This window comes from Epinephelus fuscoguttatus, linkage group LG19 (assembly GCF_011397635.1).
Source record: "Epinephelus fuscoguttatus linkage group LG19, E.fuscoguttatus.final_Chr_v1".
Taxonomy (NCBI): Eukaryota; Metazoa; Chordata; class Actinopteri; order Perciformes; family Serranidae; genus Epinephelus; species Epinephelus fuscoguttatus.
The window spans coordinates 8,580,576-8,598,895 of record NC_064770.1 but is presented as its reverse complement, the minus strand read 5'-3'; the positions used below and the strand labels follow the sequence as shown (position 1 = coordinate 8,598,895).

Genomic DNA, 18,320 nt, shown 5'->3' with positions numbered 1-18,320 from the left:
CAACCGTCTCAACATCCTCCCACCTACAAACAGGAAACCACACCGAGGGAAGGAAGCCGAGTCCTCCTCTCCTCTTCTTCACTCCTCTCCTGTTCTCGCTTGACCTTGTTTCTCCGTCTGATGAGAAGAGAGGAGAGGAAAGAGAGACCGAAGAGGGGCAAAGAAGAGAAACCCCCCCATGAATAAGGGAGGCGAGGGGGACACCTGCTGAAAAGAGACTGGAAAATACACGAGGACTGTTACTAGATTTGGGCTGTTTACTGCTCAACTGAGGTTTTTGTTTGGTTGCGCATGTTAAAAGGGTTCCGTGGAGCTCATGAAAAGTTTGGCCAGTTTTTGCGGCATTTTTTCCCAATAAAAAGTTAGTCCACATTCCAAAGAACCAACCTCCTGTCCCCCTTAGATGTCATCAAGTGCCGTTTTACTTCATTACAAATTATTGTTGGATCATAGTTGTATGATAATGGCTTTATAAAATATCTCATTTTTTGATTATGACAACATGAATTTGACTGGCGGTGGAAGAATTATACAGATTAGTTTTTAAGTACTCCAAAATACTCCAATACAAGTCAAAGTCCTAAACTCTTATGTTTTGAATCCAAACAACGCAAAGTGAAATTAATGTTTTATCAGGAGTTATCAAATGTTATTTTTCAGTCTTACAGGAGTAAATACTTCAAGGATGAAGACTGACTGGTTGTTTTTGCAGCACACTGCAACTCCCCAGCATTTCTATGGAAACCACCTCGACCAAAATAGTTCTCTCTTCTTTTTTAGGAGTGGGGTCAAACAAACAATAACAACAGCTTCACTGGTTTTTGTTTGACATCATTTTCCATACATCTTCAATGTTGGAACTATGTCCCCTTATTATGATTTATCTGATGTTCCTCCAACCTTCTCAGTGGGTGTTGGATGCCAGCAGGAGGAAGTGTTCGGTTTGGGGACCTCAGAATTGCGTATGTTGCTCTTTGCAGATGATGTGGTTCTGTTGGCATTACCACACCATGACCTCCACCACGCACTAGAGCAGTTTGTAGTCAAGTGTTGAAGTGGTCATGATGAGAGTCAGTACCTCCAAGTCTGAGGTCATGGTTTTCTGCTAGGAAACAGTGGATTGCCCCAAGAATCACAAAGTTTTGTTTGCAAATGAGGGTAGAATGAGGGTAAAATGGAGTGTAAGATCGACAGGAGGATTGGTGCGGCGTCAGCAGTGATGCAAGCTTGGTACCAGACAATTGTGATGAAGAAGGAGCAAGGCAAAGCTTTCAATTTACCAGTTGATCTAACCCTCACCTGTACTCATGAGGTTTGGGTACTGCCTGAAAGAACAACATTGCAGAAACAAGTCTCTAGAAGACTCTGGAACCTCTGGGGTAGTTTGAGGAACTCAGATATCCAGAGGGAGCTCAGATCAGGATCTTCCTGGATGTCTCCTGTTTAAGATTTTCCGGGCACGTCCAGCTGGAAAACATTGCTGGTGCGTCTTAACTACTTTGCTTAGCCTGCTGTCACCACAAGTAGACCTCAGGAGAAGAGGCAGAAAATGAATAAATGGATGATGTTCATCATATATCTGAAGCTTACTTTCTAATTTTTCCACTTCAGTTTCCTATTTTTTTGTCTGACATCATTCAGTCACTGCTCCCTTTATAATTCACACTTGACAGTTTACGTAATGGTGAACAGTAAACTGAGATTTTTGACACTTATTTATCATTCCTGCATCATCAGTGAGAGTCAAGCAACAAGTGCACTACATTATAAATAGGGAGTGATTTCAGACAGTGTAGTTCTTGGTTGGCACAGCAACTCCCTTGCTGGTTGTTTGGCAACTCGTCAGAGCAAAGAAATAGTCCGGAACATTATGGTGAATTGTTGCATTTGCACTTTGCTTCATCTGTACAAAAACTACATGAGATATAACATGTTAATCATTGAGCTTTACAGGGACTGCTAGGCTGAGTTTGTTATCTCTGGACAGAGCCAGGCAAGCTGTTTCCCCCCATTTACAATCTTCATGCTAAGCTAAAAGTCTCTCTGTGTGTATGAGAGTAATATCCATCTGAACATTAGACTCTCAGCAAGACAAATGTGAAGTGTATTTCCCAAAGAGTTAAACTGTTCTTTTCATAAAATATAGCTGCGCCATCTTCTTCAGCTTTGCACTGAATACAAAAATAAAAATAATAAGAATAAGAAAATAAATTATTTTCAATTAATCTTCTTGTTAATAACACATTTCCATCAGTACAAGAACACAAACATTTGATAAGTTAATTCTTGTTTAATAAGTTCACAAAAAAGATTTGCTAAAATAATTTGAGGTTAACAAACAACTCTGATAATTAACATCCATTTAAAACTGCCCCCCCCCCTTCCCCCCGTGTTAAATAAAACAGTATGTTCTGCAGAGCGTGCTCTACCTGCTGAGACAAACCGTCACACTAGTTTCTCACCTCGGTCGACTTGGTGAAGCTCGCTAACTAGACTGAGCTCCAAGCTGATGCAAAGAAAACCAGAAACCTGCCTGAAACAAAAGTTAAAATAAAAACCCCCAGCTTTTTAAACAGCACTCCCTCAAACACTGGGCACCTTTAAAACTAAAGCAACAGGATTTAAAAACAGCAATAATGTCTGCAAAAGATTAAGAGATGAATAAAAATGGACTCTGACATTTTCTGGTTGTTGGACAACTGTAAGAATATTAGTGTCATAATTAAAACTAGTTCAAACATATACAAATACAGTTATGAACTGATTAATAAAGCTTCTGTTGTATATAAAATAACTTGAGGAGCACAATGCAGCCTGTTTTTTGGTTGGGGTTACAGAGAATATCAATCATACTGTCTTTATGTTTTCAGCTGGTTTCGTGTCACACCGAAGGAAAGAAAGGTATCAATCAGTTGATGATCAGGTCGTTTGGCTCCAGTCCACACGTGTCAAATAAAACCCACAAAGCAGGCTCTGTCGTGTTTCCTCAGAGAGTCTCTCAGTATCATGTCCACTCGCAAAACATTTTCAACAAACTTGGTTTTCAAAAAATAACATCAGGAGACTAAAATGCAAAAAAGTTCTCCCAAATATGATGGCGTGTTCCTGGGCATGGTAAAATTATAAAAAAGTATAATGTCAAGAATTTAAAAATAAACATATCATAAAACTTTTCTGCATGGCAGATAGTCCAATTCGTGTGCGGTCCTAAAACATTAAATATAATAACCATAGGTGTGTGTTGGACCAGGCTGACAGGTTTCTGTCATCAGATCAGAACACTGGAGACTGGGACTCTGGTAGATCGCCCGCTCTTAGGTACAACAATCGGCTCATCATCTGTTAACAGAAAGAAAAGACAAGTTGTTTTTATTCTGCTTCTGCACCACTGAAAACACATCATCATCATCATCATCATCATCATCAACATCATCAGTATGAGAGATGCTCTGCTTTCACTCAAAGTCAGAACATCTGCTGATGCTGAGTACCAATCTGATATTATGGAGCTAGTTGTCATATATGTAACATTACATGAGATTTCAACAACATCAGTTATATATGGGAACGCCGGGTTTGTCTCACCTGTGGGGACGTAGTTCTCAGCACGGTTCCGGTCGTTTTCGATGAAGAGGGCGGTGGCAAGGAAGAAACCCCCACCTATAACGGACACGAAGGCACAGAGCAGCAGAGAGAGCTGCAGAGAGCGGAACTGCCAGAGGAACGAGTCTCTCTTTCTCAGAGAGTCTGACACCTGAGAGACACGGAGGAAGGCAGATTTAACGACAGTGAGAGGACTGAAACCTGCTGCAGCATACACTCAAGCTGGTGGGAAGTAACTAAGCACATTTACTCAAATAATGTACTTAAATACAAGTCTGAGGTATTTCCATTTAATGCTACTGCATACTTCTGCTCCACTTTATCACAGAGGGAAATATTGTTTATTTTACTGCACGACATTTACCTGATAACTTTAGACTCTTTGCAGATTCAGATTATCAATACAACATAACCTAATAATGATGATGTATTATTTTAGATTTAACAACCCAGCAGTATATAAAGTAGTTAAACCATCTGCAACATTAAAGTGATGAACACATTAATGAATCACTAATTATAATCCAATAACATAATGCATCATATTCTGAATAGGCCATTCGCCATAATGAGTGCTTCCTTGTGTTAGTAAGTAAGTAAGTAAGTAAGTAAGATTTTTAATGCAGGACTTTTATTTGAGTATTATACTCCATTACTTCCACCGCTGCATTCAAGTACTATACTGAAGTACAAATTTAAGGTACTTTTTCTTTTCATGCCATTTTCTATACATCTGACAGCTTTAGTCATTGTACAAATAAACACTTCAAACATTAAACATATGAAGAGTTTATAAAATATGATGTTTTGTTATAAACTGAACTACCCAACAGTTTACACATGTACAGATTAAACAATTAGTCCATTAATTAATGAGTCGGTGACACAAAATAAATTGGACTCTTCATGTAAAGACATTTCATGGTTCAGCATCACTAGTGTGAAGATTTGCTGCTTTTCCTTTCAGTAATGTAATAACTGTAATGTATTAGTAATAGATTTAGGCTGCTGGTTGGACAAAAGACATACGTGTTTAGTTTTTGTCAAAGTATCTGTTAATTTCCATGTTTCTGTGCCTGAGGAAAACCAGATGGTGCATCTCAAGGGGTTTATCCTCAAATTAACTTTGATGCATCTCTCTATAAAGGCATAAAATGTCAAGCTATGTTGTCATATATTGTTTAACCATGTTGTTTTGTGTGTGTGTTTGTGTGCATGTGTGTGTGTGTGCAGCAATGTACCACTCCTATCAGGTATGGACTTCCTGCATCTCCCAGTAGATGTGAGATGACGATCTGCAGAGCTTCTGCTGTGGAGCGACGAGTGGGAACGACAACGTACTGAAATACAGACAAAGACAATGAGAACAAGGAGCAAGTTATTTTGTCACATACACAACAATTACAGGAAAACATTTATTGGCAACGCAAATCTCAGATCTCAGGCTACCTCCAACAGTGCTCATTAAATATGTATAAAGAAGTAAATGATTAGAGAAAATAATTTGTGGCCCTAACAGTGTAATGAAATGTGACTTTTCATGAGATGAGGAAGGAGAGGAAGGAAGGAAAGCTTAAAACTGCCTTAAAATTTAACTATTAAGAAGAAAAAATTACTGTCAGATAATTAATTTTAACACCACTATATCACACTACGTAATTAATAACTAAGATGTTCTAGCAAGTGCTGCCAAGAGAGTCATGTGATAATACTGTTGTAGGTCAACAGAGTGAACAAACTCTAGTGGAAAAAGGAGACAAGTTCTCACCAGAAGAATATCAGCCACGATGGCCCAGTTCATGGACAGGAAGGTCTCCCCGAGGAAGATGAAGACCTGAGGGGACAGACATCATGATTATCAGTGGCAGAAAGTAACTAAGCATGTGTGTAAAGACCACAGATCATCTCTTACATGATCTATTTACTGCACGTGATGAAAATAAGACTTGAGGAGGACTCACGTATGTGGCGATGGTGCTGGCCTGAGCAAAGACGATGGCCAGGTAGAGGAAAGGTGCTGAGAGGAGCAGACCGGCGGCACACACCAGCGGGTCAGCCCTGGGGTTCCTCGTCCTCAGATACCGACTGACCTGCACGCCACTGGCCACGCCCAGCACACCTGTGACGACGGTGATGGTCCCAAAAATCAAACTGTCAGAAGAGAAACACAGCGTCAGGGTGCTGCTCCTTCTGTCAAACCCCCACACAAATCTGTTCCTCTCCAGCAGAGATCTATGTGAAAACATAATGACAAGGTGCGACTGTTTCAGGGTGTAACAGCATGTTACCTGTCGGAGGAGGCACAGTTTCCCTCCACACAGGGAGATCTCTCTCCGTTGAAGACGGCCGCTCTGAAGAGGAATGTAGGAGCCCAAAGAGCCAGAGAGCCGGTGACAAACGCCACTGCTGTGAAGCCGAAGGTGGACAACACAAAGCTGTAGCTGCAGAGGAAACAGAGACGGATCAGAAGGTGAACAACTCAAACTGTGAGACAATCTTAGGTCATTATGCGGCTAAACTCCATCAACAAACACAAAGCATAAACATTTTAGTGCTGCAACATGCATGAAAACAAAAAACCATATAAGGAGACTTGACTGTTTCTGACAGGATGTTTTATATATTATGTAAAGTTAGTTCATTAATCTGAAGATCTTTTCAGACATAAAACACGTCACATTGTTGTTCTGTGTATCTGTTAAATGACTTTCTGTCAGTCAAATGTAGGTTTCCATGATGCAGATGTTCCACGGTGACTCAGACATGACAGGATGGCTTACAGAAAGAGCCACAAAGCACCATTTCACAGAAGAAATGTGCAAAGCACTGCAGATTGCAAACGAAGGCAGCGTCACGCTTTACAAAAATCCTCTTGCATGCTAGCACACAAGTATTGCTCTGATTCGTGAAATGCGTCAAAATAAGCAAGAAGATGAAAAGATCTCAGGTTATGAATTTGGTGAAACAGGCAGAGGTGTTTACACTCACTGATACAGACACCTCTCAGTTCAGCTGCACCACAAATTACATCCTTAAAAACTACAATTACTGCCCCGCGGTGGCATGCCTCTACGCACCAGTCAAGTTTCTCTTACAGTTTACATCGATGTCTGTGAAAACATGGATGCTTCACACAGAAGATCTATACAATCAGCACAGTTACAAAGTGGACACCCAAGATTAGTGTCACCAATTCAGTGTCTGTTTAAATGTCTCCTCTTCTGCTCCTGACATCAAGGTATTCCCTCAAGGTATTCTTAAGATATCACATTCACAAGAAGGAGACAGACAAGGTCATTGTAACCTTGATCTTTGAGTCCAAGTGAAAATTTGTGCCAAATTTGAAGAAATTCCCTCAAGGCATTCTTGAGATATTGCGTTCACAAGAATGGGACATACGTACAGACAGATGTACAGATGAACAGCCCGAAAACAGCCTCTGGCTATGGCTATTGCCAGCATGGAGGCATAATGATCACACTGTTGAATCAACCCCTCTGTGAAACAGCGTCAACACAAACTGAACATCATAACCTTCATGACGGGAGGATTTATTGGATCAGACTGCTCTTGGTTTAGCTGGGTGTTAGTTCCACTATAAAAACTGAGGGGAAAAGAGCAGTAACTAAGACTGAGCACAGTTTATATGAAAGGAAGAATAAATGCAGGATGCTCAGGTTCATTTATGAGTACATTGTCATTGAAGTTTTGTATGTGTATCAATCTATCATACTAAACTGTATATATGACTTTAATTATGTACACATCTCATGTGGAAGCTGATGTAGGCATATTATGTCACTATGTACGTACCCTGTAGCCTCCAAGCTGCCACTAAAATAATAAGACCCTACCATTTCTAAATAAGTTTTAAAACTACAATGAGGCCACAAGATGCACTAATGCTGCAGCACCCACATATATGATTTTGTATTCTATTGGCGCAATTTTTTTTTAACCAAATTTGCAGTTGACCAAATGAATGATAGCAGAAGTGTGTGCTATTGAGCCTACTTCTTGCTCAAGGCCTTCAGGTCAGTCAGCCAGCTGGTCTGGTGCAGGTGATGCTCCGGCCGAGCTTCAACGGCTCCTCTTTTAGGCTCCTGGACCACGAACAGCAGCAGCAGCACCGCAATCAGTCCCAACCCTGGAGTCACCTGAGGACGGGGGACAATGTGAGAGGAGCGTACAGGTAGAACACAACCTGGGCACAAACAACAACACCAGCATGTCAGCTTACATCAGGAAAAACTAAAATTACCACCTCATGGTTGTACGCCTCCAAAAACCAGTCAAGTTATAGTTACAGTTTACATCCATGTCTGTCAGCCATTCTTGAGAATGGGACGGACGACCTGAAAACACAATGTCTCTGGCCACAGGTGTCGCCAGCACGTCGGAGGCATAATAAAAACTGTCAGACTTACCCGCAGAGCCCAGTGCCAGTCCTTCGCTAAGTTACCGACTTGTGATCCCACGATGTATCCGAGACCACTGACAGGAAGAAAAGATATCGACAAGAAGGTCAGATGAAACAGTTAATGTTTGACATTAATAAATAAAAAGATAAATCGTGTTCAAGTGCACATTTACGCTCTTTGATTGTACGTCAATTTTACTTTAGTGAGGAGCTACCAAAGTTAACAGAAGGCAGGCAAAATAATGTTAACAGGAATAATTTAACATAATTTAACAATGGCTGTCTGACCCTCAGCAGCATTTATAAGCTACAAACATGTGGATCCTGAAGTGTGTCACCAGACTTTTAACATCCAAAAAAAGTTAGCTTGAATTATGAAATTAAAACTGCATTTAATGCAATAATAATGCAATGTTAAGTAATTTAATTTTCAAAATTAATTATTTCATTTCCTTCTTCCGTCTTTATATGTTGAAGTCAGCAATTTTTATTTTCAAATGGAGTCTCACAATAACAGGCCAAAACCCGCTGAAAGCTCTTCAGCTCCTCCTTTCTTAGATAATGAAGACAGGTTAGTTAAATCAGAGCAATCACAATATGGAAAAGGAATAACAAAAACAAAAGTTAAGAGTTTTCAAAGGGCTATAATCCTTCCATCAGCACCCTCCAGACTCCACAGAGGACAATATAAAATAAATAAATCTGTCAGACCCAAAGGATGCCCTGTGTATTAAACCCACCTGCCGACAGGGATGGCGAAATAAAAAATGGAGAGCATATTTGTCCTCTTTCCCTTCACGTAGAGGTCAGCAATGATGGTGGGAGCGATGGTCGAGTAACTGGCCTCGCCGACTCCAACCAGGCCTCGGGTCAACAGCAGGGCCCAGAAATGCTGCAAAATGGGAAGCAAGGGAGGAGGATTTCAACAATCAAATTAAAGCAAAAACTGTTTTGGCGTCAATGTGGTTCAGTATTTATGTCATCATGCAGGAGGAAATCAAGAAGAAGAAGAACTTACTTCTTTGGGGGTGTAGGAGCTGGCAAGAGTCACCAAAGACCAGAATGTGATGCCAACACTCATGATGATCTTCCTGTTGTACCTGTCGCCCAGGTATCCAAAGACCGGAGCCAAGAACATGTAACTGCAGATAAAAACTGGAAGGAAACAAAAAGGCGAGCACTCTCAGGAATGAAAGTAACTGAGTACATTTACTCAATCACTGTACTGAAGTTAAGTACAAGTACTTTTCACTTCTAATCTACTCCATCTAAGAGGGAAATATTATAAATATCAAATATATCTGACAGTCCAGTTATTTTACAAATCAAGATGTTACACACAAAACCCAGACAGTTTATACAAGTACAGCTGAACCGATAAGTGGATTCATCAACGTCCAATCACAGAGGATTTTTTTTTTAATTTATTTATTTATTTTTTTACTTTTAATACTTTAGGTACATTTTCCTGATCATACTTACATGCTTTTACTGAAGTTCCATTTTCAATGCAGGACTTTTACTTGTCAGAGAGTACTTTTACAGTTTGGTATCAGCACTTTTACTGAAGTAAAGGATGTAAATACTTGCTCACCACTGGTATTTAGAGCAGATTTTGTATTGTTACTTATTATAGAGATGGTAAAATCCTGTGTTAAACTCACTTACAGTCTCAGAAACATCTAGCATTACCACTTGGTGGTGCTTCACACACACATCTTCCTCCCAGCAGCACAGAAGATCTGTACAATCAGCACTGTTTCAAAGTGGACACCCAAGATTAGTGTCACCAATTCAGTATCTGACCAAATGTCTCCTGTTCTGTTTTTGAGATATGAGGCTGAGTTAAGTATAATGCTTTTGTAGAACATTGTGACATCACAGTGAAGTTGAGCTTTGACCTTTTGGATATAAAATGTCATCACTTCATTATTTTATCCTGTTAGACATTTGTGTTGAATTTTGTCATAATTACTGTATGAATTCTTGAGTTATGGCCCAATACATGTTTTGTGAGGTCACAGTGACCTTGACCTATGACCTTCAATCACTAAATTCATACAATTAATTCTTGAGCACAAGTGGATGTTTCTGTCAAATCTGAGGAAATTCCCATTCATGAAATGGAACAAGGAAAAGAAATGGATGCAAGGTCACAGTGTCACTTGACCTTTGACCACCAAAGTCTAATCAGTGGTCGTGGTCACAAGAATAGGACGTCTGTCTGTCCGACTGTCCACATGTATGTACGTACGTATGGACAAACAGACAATTTGAAAACATAATGCTTCAGGCCACGGCTATCACCTGTGCAGAGGCATAAAAACAAATCTACAACACTTCAAAGTGAATGTGGTGCAAAAATATTTTCGAAGTTTTCAGATAATTTTAAAATCGTTACTTCCCTGGAGTCTACTGTGACATTTTGATATCAATTAACTTTGAAAACAGAACTGTGTGGGGCGTCGGTAGCGTAGTGGATAGTGCCGGTGCCCCATGTATAGAGGTGATGCCTCACTGCAGCGGTCGCAGGTTCGACTCCGGCTTGCAACCCTTTGCTGCATGTCAACCCCCACTCTCTCTCTCTCCCCGTTTCACTCTGTTCTGTTCATTAAAGGCAAAAAGCCAAAAATAATCTTTAAAAAAAGAAAAGAAAACAGAACTGTGAATAAATAAATATAAAACTTTGTTTATTCTGATTATCTGATAAGTATTTGTTTGAACAACAACTCCTCTATCTATATTTGAGAAAAAAAAACAAAAACAAAAACAGTTCCTCACAGAGACTATTAATGCTCTTTTGTCGACATCCTGTCACTGATTTAAAGAAGTTGTTTTATGATATACAACAACATATAATCTTTACAGTGCGGACCTGAGGTCATTTCTGCATGGTGTTTCAGCGATGTGATGGATCTTAAACACCTTTTAGCATTGTTTTCATTGACTTCTTACCTGTCTGGAGCAAGCCCGACTTCTCATCATTAATCCCAAAATACTGCTCAATGTCGGGGAGAACACCTGGTGGAGTCAACACAGTGGTTTTATTTTTCTTCTCACGCAACAGTAAAACAACTAATCATTTTAATGATCGATTTGTTGTCATATTTAACAAAAAATGTGTATTTTGTTTCAGTAAACTAAATATTGTTTAGTCAGACAAAACAAAACATCTAAAAGTGTCAGCTTAAACTAAAGAAACTGTGATAATTCGCTGACAAAAATAATCATTAGTGCCGCCATCATAACTTTAAGCATCTAACCCTTGAATGACGGAGCATTTAAAGACAAATCTTTTCACCTGTTGAACAAAAACATTTAAACTTCTATCAAGTATGATTTATTGCATATTCAAATGAGTCTGTTTATTCTGCTTATTGGTCCAATAAAATGGCTTTTATTTTACCAGGCTCCCAATTTCTGGAAAATTTATGAATAAATTCCAACTTTCCTAAAAAAAACTTTTACTTCCAAGTATTTGGTACAACGTATATGGAAAATATAGTCACTGTTAAAATTAATTTCCAGTCTTTAGTTGATGCGCAGTTATTGGCCGAAATTGTTAAAGTCCAGTATGTCCAAAGGCAAGCCCACCATTTAACATTTTAGAATAATTAAGTTTTTAATAGTAAATGAATGATTAGTTAATATTTTTGGAGGTTTAAATTTAGCATTACTCTCAGGGAAATTTCTTGCTTCTTTCTTTATATCATCACTTATTATCATTTTTTTTCTCTCCAGTAAATTATCAGGAGATGACTCTAAGATAAAACATTTTCTGTTAAATATAGCTTCTTAAATCAGTCTTGCCTAAAGATGTTATTGCATAAAAACATCTTATATTGTCTGCTGGAATAAACATCTCTAATATTTACTAATATTTCAGGAAACCAGTGATCAGGGTACAATCCTTTGATTGGCTGTGACGGTGCAGCAGGAGGTGTACTGTACCTGCCACAGTGAACCTGTCCATGTAGTTGAGCAGGTTGATGTAGCAGAGGATGAAGACGGTCAGCAGCGCTCGGACGCTAGACACCCCGCTGGCCGGCTCCTCCTGGGGCCGCTGAGCCGCAGCCCCGCCCTGCTCCTCTGGACCCTCCGCCTCACTGTCATCTGAGAAGAATGGCGCAGAATCCGATGTGGGCTCGCCCAGAGACATGGCTGCTGCTGAGGAGGGAGATCAGTGAAGATGATTAGTTCATCATAATTATTATTCAGTGAAATGTTGACAGACAGTCCATAAATGTGTCATTCATTTGGTTTTATTGGTTTATTGCACAATATATTTATCAAATACAACATATCAGACACACATAGAACATAAGTACACCTCTACATAACTACAGCTAGAAATTAACTTTATCAAGGACTACGCTGCTTTTTATTTTTCCCGTTTACTGTTTAGTGCATAAATGTCAGAAAATAGTGAAAAATGTTGAGGACAAAACCAACATCTTGTTTTGATTCATCTGTCACAAAGAAAAACAGTGAATCTTCACATTTAAGAAGCTGAACAAGGAAAGTATTGGCATACTAGCTTAAAGAAATTACTGAAATGATTTATCCATTGTAGCTGCAAATTTATTTCCTGTCTATTATCTAATAAAAAAACCACATGGTTCTCTAGAGAGATCTGAGGATGGGATCATATGGTGGTGACAGAAAAATATTTAATATTAAGACACAATTTGTTTCTGGGTTACCACTTTCTATAAAGCTATCTCTAAAATATTAACAGACGCACATTTATTCCCTTTATATTACTAATAATAATGCTGACTGACAGTGATTTGGATCAATGATGCTGCAGCTGTACAATACATAACCACATCAGTGCATATTGGACACGTATGACTGAACCTCACTGATGCAACACAACCAGTAAAATCACACTGTTCCTGTGCCATTCTTTTCACTGACAGATCTTCAGAGTGATGAAAGTGACGGAGGTATTGATAAGAAAAGGAGTGATTAAAGAGATTTATAAACAGAACCTTGTACACGGTTGTTTTACAAATCTGACACGGTAAAAACTCCAGCAGCACTTCCCCATCTCATTTATATGCTCTGGTCTCACAATGAAGTTGCTCTTACTTTGCTCTTACTTTTACTTTTAGTGTTGCTGGAGTTTTGACCTCTTCAGACATTTTTCCTTCTCCATGCACCTGGAAGTCAGTGAAGTTGGGACAGAAATCACTACTTTGTTTGTATGAATCTGTGCCCTACATCCTTTTTTTTTTTTTTTTTTTAAAAAAAATAAGAGTTTTATAGACTCCATCACTGGCTCTCATATCTTTATAGCTCACCAACCTTTATCAACATAAAGAGAGAAACTTACTGTGTGCTATTACAACAAATCAAAAACTAGAAACGGGAAAAAAGTGAAACACTGAGTCATGTAGACAATCTATAAATCTTTAGGGCAATAGGTAGGCTCAAACACATTTTTAAAAAATCATCATCAAAGACGAGGATTGAAATTGTTCACAACAACTATAAATGATTTCAAAAGTACAACACAGAACAACAGTGACTTGTATGGTGTGATGAAATGTTTGACCTGAAGTAGCAGTCTAAACAGTGGCAGCAGCTACACTGGAAAATCCTGTTTACCACAGTTTGATCTGGTTCCAGTACAGCCTTACTGTACAACTGAAGCAGTAGGTCATGCAAGATACTTGCATGAAAATTAAAATGGGAGGCCAATCATAAAACAGTGCCTTTAAAAGTAGAACTGTTTGTGGTGTACTGTCTTGCAATATTAAATAAAAGTACATTTAAAGCTTATCAACAGAGACAGACCGTTCCCTTAAAGTTCATTATTACTTCCTCAGACAGAGATACTATATCCAGTAGTGGGAGAAGTACTCAACTTTTCCAGTATCTCCAGTATCATAACCACATTGTACAAATACTCTTATATATTCATTATTCATATCATTACTATTCTGTTTCACTACCATCTAAGTAGCATCTGCATGTTGTAGTGGTATAGCTCAACTGTTTATTTCATCTATAACAAGCATATTTAATATGATGATCACATTTCATAGTAACTGCAGCTGTCAGATAAATGTGGTGGAGTCAAAGTATAAAGCTGCATTAAGTGGAAACACTGAAGTGAAGTACAAGTACCTCAAAACTATTCTTGAAGGACTGCTCCAGCCACAAAATTAACCATTTGTAAAACAGTTTATCATGTTGAGTTACCTCAAATTTGAGAAGAAAACTTTGTTTTTCTTGCATGCCTCCACGAAAAACTACAAACATAATGATTTATAAATGACTGGGGACCACGTTTAACAGAAACAGTATAATCCAAGTCTCATTTATGCAGATGTATGTTCAGTACTTCCCAAACGCACGCAATGACTAAAAAACCTTAGTATTAGAGTCTGGCTTTGAAGAGAGCAAAGAGAAGTTTCACTTTTGGTTTAGTTAAGAATGTAAGGTGTATTTTTTTTTAGTAAAAATGCATGTGTTTGGGAAGTACCAAGCATATGACTGGACAGATGAGACTTAGATTATACTGCATGAGTTGTATGAGAGTTTGTAAACGGATGTTTTATTATATTATTTGCTGTTAAACATGGTCCCCAACCAGTCAATATGTCAATATGTTTGCTATTATCCATGGAGGCATGCAAGAAAAATGAAGATCTCTTCACATACTGAAGGTAACAGGGCATGAATATTTCATTACAGATGAACAGATTTAACAGAGATTTAGTCTCTGTGATATCGGTGTTACAAACAATCAAAGAGACTTCCTGGAGTTTCTGCTCATTTACTGGCAGCTTTAACAACAGCCAGGCTAGCTGCCCCCTCCCCCCCCCCTTATATTCAGTCTTTATGCTAAGCTAAGCTAAATTAAGCTAACTGGTTAAAAATGACAGAACTTGAGTAAATATAAGATTCCGTGTATTATTTGAGACAAAACTGATGCAGGTGGCCTTAAAAACAACTTCACTGTCTGAAAGAGAAAAACATAAAAGCTTCTGTTGCTGCTATGAAGCTGCACTGAGCTGAAGACCCTGAGCTGAAGAAGAGGAAGAGGCAGAGAAAGGAGAAGCCGGTGTGACATGACATAATGAAACTACAGTCATGTGATCCAATGTGATTCCAACATGGAACAATCATTTCTGTCGAGGAACTCATGACTAAGACATGCTGATGTGGTCAACAATTAGTGCATCCTCGTGCAGAAAAATTCTCAGACCTTTTCTACAGTGCACACACATTAGTTTTCCTGTTGGAGATATTTGCATAGTTACAAATTCAGCACGCACAATAACAGCACATTCCCTCCTGGTTGTTCTTTAAAGCATTGATAAAATGTAGCCTACATTTCATTTTCCTCTCAGATGCTGTGTGTGTAACCGAGGATGCTTCTGTTGTGGAGAAAGTAGCTGATATCCTGACTTCATCAGCTGACAATGATTTAGTTTAAGCGGTCTTGTTCTTACTCTGTATAGCAACTCACTGTGAACTGGATCTGACATGTTTCCTGTGCAAGACATATGAAACAACGCACAGCTGCAACAAACAAGAAAATCTGACAACGATTTTCTCGATTAATCATTTGGTCAGTAAGACATAGGAAATTGTGAAAAATGCCCAAAGTGACATCTGCAAATGACTTGTTTTTTCTTACCAGTGGAAACAAAACTAAAAAATTAAATAAAATTATTCCATTTAAAATGACATAAATGAACAGAAAATCATCACTTTGGAAAAACTGCGGCCACAGAATTGTTGCTGGTTATTTTTTCTTGTTCAGCATGTAATAATTTAATTTCTTAAATACTATATAAAGTAGAGAATATTTATAGGTCACTTATATGTGGAAGTTATTGCACCATTGCCCATTTGCCATTTCCCTTTAAAGTCATATTTGTTTCATGTTTGCATTGTTTTTCAAAGTTACACCTCAAATTAACACTTGGTTATACTACTGTGCATTTGTTCTGTTGCAACAACTGGAATAATTCATTTAAAGAAAATTAAATCAGCAGCGCTAGCTAAGATCATTGATTTGTTCAAGTCATTTTAAAGCAAAAACATGAAGGATTCTGTTGTTCCAGTTCTTTAAAGATTCGATGGCTGTCTTTGTTTTCTATGATACTAAACTGCACATATTTGGGTTTTGGACTACTGGTCAGACAAAACAACACATCTGATGACATCACCGTGATGGACTCTACTATTTGTCACTGTTTTGTGACATTTTATTGACCAAATAATCAATCAATTGGTTTATATTAGTCACAAATCAATCATTGCTGGCCCTGTATCGATGTTGTAATAATTATTTAAAAAAACTAAATTCATGTCCATCCCTTACAATCAGACAAATTTAAGAGAGCTGTAAAGATTTTAACCAATAAGTAATAGCAATATACGTCCTGAAAAGCTTGTCATGACATGATTATATTATATTATTGCTCTATTCTTCTTGGACTTGGCCAATGACTACTTAAAAAGGACAGTTCCCCTGTTGTTTGTTTTCATGCTGGTCCCTTGTATTTGTTGGTCACTTGTTCTGATGTTTCCATGTGACTTGCAAAAAAAAATTACTCAATTAAAAAATTAATAGATTTTTAAAAAAACAGGGACAGACGGCGACACTGTAGGAGTGCACCGCATGTAAAGAGTGGCCAACCAGTTGTGTTGACCTTTGCCTCATTTGCAAACACGTCTCATTTATCAAAGAGCTATGAGTACAAGATATGAGCCTCACTAATCCACACTACTGCTGTCCCAGACTGACATTTAAATGTTTACACGGTGTACACATGTAAATAATAAGATGTAACTGATAAAACTACCATCAGCAAACCCAGGTGTAGGACACTACTCCAAACTCCACTCCTGCCAGGTTTATGTACCTCGCTTTGTTAACAAACCTAACATTATGTTTTGATCCCTGAGGTATAACATGGGGCATTTAAATGGGTCTTCTGATGAATCAGCAGATATGTTAGGTAAATCAAAAGAAATACCACAGACAGAATAGCACCCCAGGCTACATTCACAATTTTGTTAGTTTTATGTATCTGGCTTTGCAACTAATGAAACGTCACTTTGTGACAGCTGAGAAATTGTTTGGGACATTTTATGGGGTCTTATGATAAATTCGGCTGATATATTAGATGATTCAAAATGAATTAAACTAGCACAGAGAGCATAGTACTCCAAACTCAATTCAGATTGCTGGTAGTGTTGTACCTCTTTACAACCAAACGTCACTGTGTATCTATCGCGATATGACGCAAGATATTTAACAGACCCTCTGATGAACTCGACAGACGAAATATAATCCACCAAAAGTGTATTTCAAAAGAAATGCACGCAGAAAACAGCACACTGTGCCAGTTTTAAGCACCTCGCTTGGCCACAATGCAACTTAGGCAAAGTTGGGCAGGGGGATGCCATGCCAGACTCCATTCAGGATTCCCTAAGTTTTATGTGTCCAACCTTCCAACAAACCACACCTTACTTTTAAGAGTTTTAGGTGTGACATTTATCTCAATGTTTCGTTTACACATATCCAACAGTGCTTATTAGCCACACCGATGTCATCTGAAACTCCTTCGAAGAATGATAGAAAATACGTCCATAAAAACTGAATGTGATGCAATAAGAAAATCGCAGTTTTTGAAACAAAACAAATTGGGTTAATTTTATTGTCCACACGAAGGTTCACAGTGCAGCTAACTAGTGTTAAGCCAGTTGCTGTAAACACTCAAGCGGCTGTTCGCCTGTTGTTTGTGTTGTTTACCTGGGAGGATGAGTCAGGGCTGACGCTTCTTTCTTCTTTCTGCCGCCGCTCCAGGTACTTTCTCACTCACACAGAGCTGTGAATGCTATGCAGAACCCATACTGATGGTTTACAATAAAAAGTCCTCCCGTGAACACCGTGTCTTGAATGACATTTAAATAAAACTCAATATTTACTTCAGGACACCTCAGTGATGACAATTCTGCAACGCCGCCATATTGGATCTGACCGAACTGCCGCTCCGCAGGTCACATGACCTCCATAACAGCAAGTCACATGACACATGTTGCTGTATCAGCAGTAATAACTTCATATGTTGGGCTGCAAGATCTGTCAGTTGATTGACTGATCAACAGAAAATTAATTGGCAACCATTTTTGATTATTCCTTAAAAATTATAGCTGCTTTAATATCTTTAGGTTATTGACTGTGGTTTGACAAAACAAGCAATTCATTACACATTATGTACGTTATTTACTATTTTCTGAAATTCTATAGACCAGACGATTAATTTAT

General features: G+C 38.5%; 1 protein-coding gene across 2 annotated transcripts; it reads right to left on the bottom strand.

The window, feature by feature from the left end:
* Positions 1 to 2,270: 2,270 nt before the first annotated feature.
* On the bottom strand, positions 2,271 to 18,036 carry spns1 (spinster homolog 1 (Drosophila)). Of its 2 annotated transcripts, none has more exons than XM_049561560.1 (13): positions 17,805 to 18,036; positions 11,975 to 12,190; positions 10,979 to 11,044; positions 9,042 to 9,178; positions 8,764 to 8,915; positions 8,031 to 8,097; positions 7,618 to 7,760; positions 5,892 to 6,044; positions 5,565 to 5,754; positions 5,372 to 5,437; positions 4,845 to 4,943; positions 3,586 to 3,754; positions 2,271 to 3,339 (listed from the first exon to the last, which is right to left on the bottom strand). In XM_049561560.1, exons 2-13 carry the CDS (start codon positions 12,180 to 12,182, stop codon positions 3,269 to 3,271), a joined length of 1,521 nt encoding a protein of 506 aa, XP_049417517.1. In that variant the 5' UTR covers positions 12,183 to 12,190; positions 17,805 to 18,036; the 3' UTR covers positions 2,271 to 3,268. The 2 variants fall into 2 exon arrangements, with proteins under 2 accessions (XP_049417517.1, XP_049417518.1); XM_049561561.1 differs by having other exon boundaries at positions 11,975 to 12,187.
* Positions 18,037 to 18,320: the final 284 nt, after the last annotated feature.

Bases quoted from the DNA above. Each gene is read 5' to 3' on its own strand.
- spns1 (XM_049561560.1), bottom strand. From the start codon at position 12,182: ATGTCTCTGGGCGAGCCCACATCGGATTCTGCGCCATTCTTCTCAGAT. The intron at 11,045-11,974 runs GTACAGTACACC...TGACTCCACCAG, and splicing joins GGACAGGTTCACTGTGGCAG to GTGTTCTCCCCGACATTGAG. The intron at 4,944-5,371 runs GTGAGAACTTGT...TCTGTATTTCAG, and splicing joins TCGTGGCTGATATTCTTCTG to TACGTTGTCGTTCCCACTCG.